The 2772-nt window shown below is 38.6% G+C and overlaps 1 protein-coding gene across 1 annotated transcript in view; it reads right to left on the reverse strand.

Annotated features, from left to right (window-relative positions):
• FGD4 (FYVE, RhoGEF and PH domain containing 4) overlaps nt 1–2772 on the reverse strand; it is a 37358-nt gene that overhangs the window by 17670 nt on the left and 16916 nt on the right. The window contains exons 4-5 of the mRNA XM_010132862.1: nt 2042–2131; nt 2–42 (exon numbers count right to left, since the gene is read on the reverse strand). Of these exons, the coding sequence (XP_010131164.1) occupies nt 2–42; nt 2042–2131 (131 nt within the window). The remainder of the gene's footprint in view (nt 1; nt 43–2041; nt 2132–2772) is intronic.

A 2772-nucleotide genomic window follows, 5' to 3' on the forward strand; every position in this document is an offset into this window, starting at 1 on the left:
TGAACCTCTGTTGGCTTCCTCAAGGAGTCTGGAATAGAACACCTGCAATACAGAAAAAGAGCCCCAAACTTATCAGCCAATTATCTTTAATCAATTGATGAAGACTTACCCACCCCTCCTTCTGCACTGAGGCAAAAATAACGTTTCAATAATATTGGAAATGACCACCTCATTTACTGTCTTTCCCTCACCAGTAGTTAAAAGCTTCCTGCCCCTTACATCCGACTTCTTTTCTTGTGAGTTAGGAAAGCGCTGCAGAGGCAGAGCAAGCATAAGGAAAGCCAAACTGAAATATTGCCATGTTGGATCAAATCCAGGCACGACATCCTCTCTGTTGTAACAGCTAGATCGTCTCAGCTTTCCCAATCTTCCAGCTGTATTTTCTACTCTTGCTTTCTTTTCAATTAGCCTGATGTCTGACCACCATTAGCCCAATCACTTTGCTTGTATGCTGTATCCCCTTATCCTTTTGAAATCAAAGTAGCAGGCAGATTACGAGCCCCACATACCATTTAAAGCACAAAAGGGTGCCAGTTCTGATTAGACTTTACTATAGCCTCTTCAAAAAAAAAAAAAGTTCTTTCCCCACCAGTGGGCTCTACCTGACTCGATGCAGCTACAAAACAGCTACATGTGCAGCTGTTAATGAGCACATCTCACAAAACAGTGCTTGTGGGTCCCTCTGTCTCCTTCTCCCATGCTTGAACAGACTGCACCTCCCTAGAAAGGGCTTCAGAAGTTTGGGTAAGGTCTTGGGAAAGGAGAAAAGAGTCTGAAGACAGAAACTTCGATAATCCCAACTGAGACGGCAAAAGTTGTCTTAAAAGGAAAAAAGCCATACCCTTCTACATATACTTTAAAACATGCCCAGTTTGCTGCATCTCCAAGAGGACAGTTAATTAATTTTGACAAGTTACTTTGAAGACTCTAAAGGTTACATAACCTTTAGAAACATAACAGTCCCTTCCCAGTCTTATGCTTTCCTCTCATTAGCAGCAGTTGAGCAGTGCTTGAAACTCATTCAGAACTCTGTCCGGTTAGTACTTGGCATACAGGCACAGAAGTAATGCACTTGGGATTGCATCAAGGAAAATAATTGTGCATTACTACCTATGCATGAAAGAAACATTTTCCTTTTTTATTATTAAACTTCTCTAACTCAAAGCTCTTTTTTTCCTGCAATACTTTGTCTTTTAAAACACATATAAGCTCCCAGTGTGGGTCTGCTATCCCACTATCATGAGGACAACTACGTAAAGCCCCAAGCATCCTGAACTTTTTACTTATCATCAACTTTTTTTGCAAAACTTATGCGTTAGACCTGGGAAATTTAAACAGCAATGTCTGAGAAAAATATGAAGTAAGGCAATACAAAGCTATAGGTATCTAAGTAAAATGGATATAAGCATATTGTAAGAAGGTAAACAAGACTTAAAAAGGAAATTACTCAAGAACTGCAGACTTTCATATTAAAGAAATATTAGTTTGGTTCTACAGAGCGCAAGAATTCGACCATTTCCGTGCAGGAAGAATAATTTCTGTTCAATAGGATTTAGTCTAAACATATAGTGGGGAAATAAGGGATATACAGTTTAGAATGGGTATCTTCCTTGTTCTTTGGCACTAAAGAAAAACTCTGATCAAGTGGCTCAAATTTGAAAGATTTAATAATTTTCTAGTGGGTGAGTAATTTCAGTATCATAAAATTATAGTCTTCTCCATTTCACCAAAAGCCAAGAAATGCTTATCCATTCGCTTTGTTGGAAGTGCTAATGGTATGTACTTCTGTTGCTTATGGTGACACCTACACACACAGAACATACTGCATTACTATCCACAAAATTCTAGTACTTTTGAAAATGTAGTGTTCTTAAAATAGAAACACAGGCAAAGTTATGTGGCAAGAGGAAATGATTAACTGGAAAAGTCAGCAAAATGTGGAAGACATACCACCTCTTACAAAATTTATACACACACTTACGCGTAGCTATTCAAGGGAATTCAAGGGAACACAATAAAAGCAAATTCAAGAAAACTGTACCCCATCTAGGAGGTCAAGTCGGCTAACGTAGGCTTTTTCAGTTTGCAGAAGTTCACTGGCAATTTTGTGACGTTTCTGTTCATCTGTCTCCTGGAAGAAAATAAGAAGAGCTCTTAGGATACTGAAGGAAACATAATTTAATACTAAAAGGAGGCTGAAAAGACATATAATTACCATACAGTCCAAAAAGCAACTGACATCCAAGTCTCACGTCTAGTAAGACACCCCATTATGAAAAACACAAGCTTTCCAGCAGTTTAATCATCACGTAGGAAAGTCAGAGGAGGATAAAAATCAGTCGAACTGCAGAGCGAAACTCAAAGCTGAAAACATTTAATATTTCCCAGTTCGTAGAGGGATCTTTGCCAAAGCTCCAACTCCCTACGTAACAGATCAGCTCACATCCTGGTAAATTGAGTACCACTGACCTTTCAGAGCTGGAAGAACTGATTTGCAGAGTAAGACGGAACAGATGGGATTAGTCAAGTGTTCGCCCCCTCGCCCGTTTCAAAAGTTATTTGAATTGCTTGTTCTTTGCACGACAGAATTATTGAAAAATACCGTACAAAATGTCTTATGTTCATCAAGACACTCATTGCTGATTAATTGTTGACTGCAATTAGAGGGCTCCTTCGCTAGATCTTTATGGAAGTGACTTTTGCATCTTAAGGAAAGTTTACACTTTAATGTTTTTCAGTCCACAAAATATATTTTTGAGTCTTCTGCTGAAA

Source organism: Buceros rhinoceros, unplaced genomic scaffold, assembly GCF_000710305.1.
Source record: "Buceros rhinoceros silvestris isolate BGI_N320 unplaced genomic scaffold, ASM71030v1 scaffold9823, whole genome shotgun sequence".
Taxonomy (NCBI): domain Eukaryota; kingdom Metazoa; phylum Chordata; class Aves; order Bucerotiformes; family Bucerotidae; genus Buceros; species Buceros rhinoceros.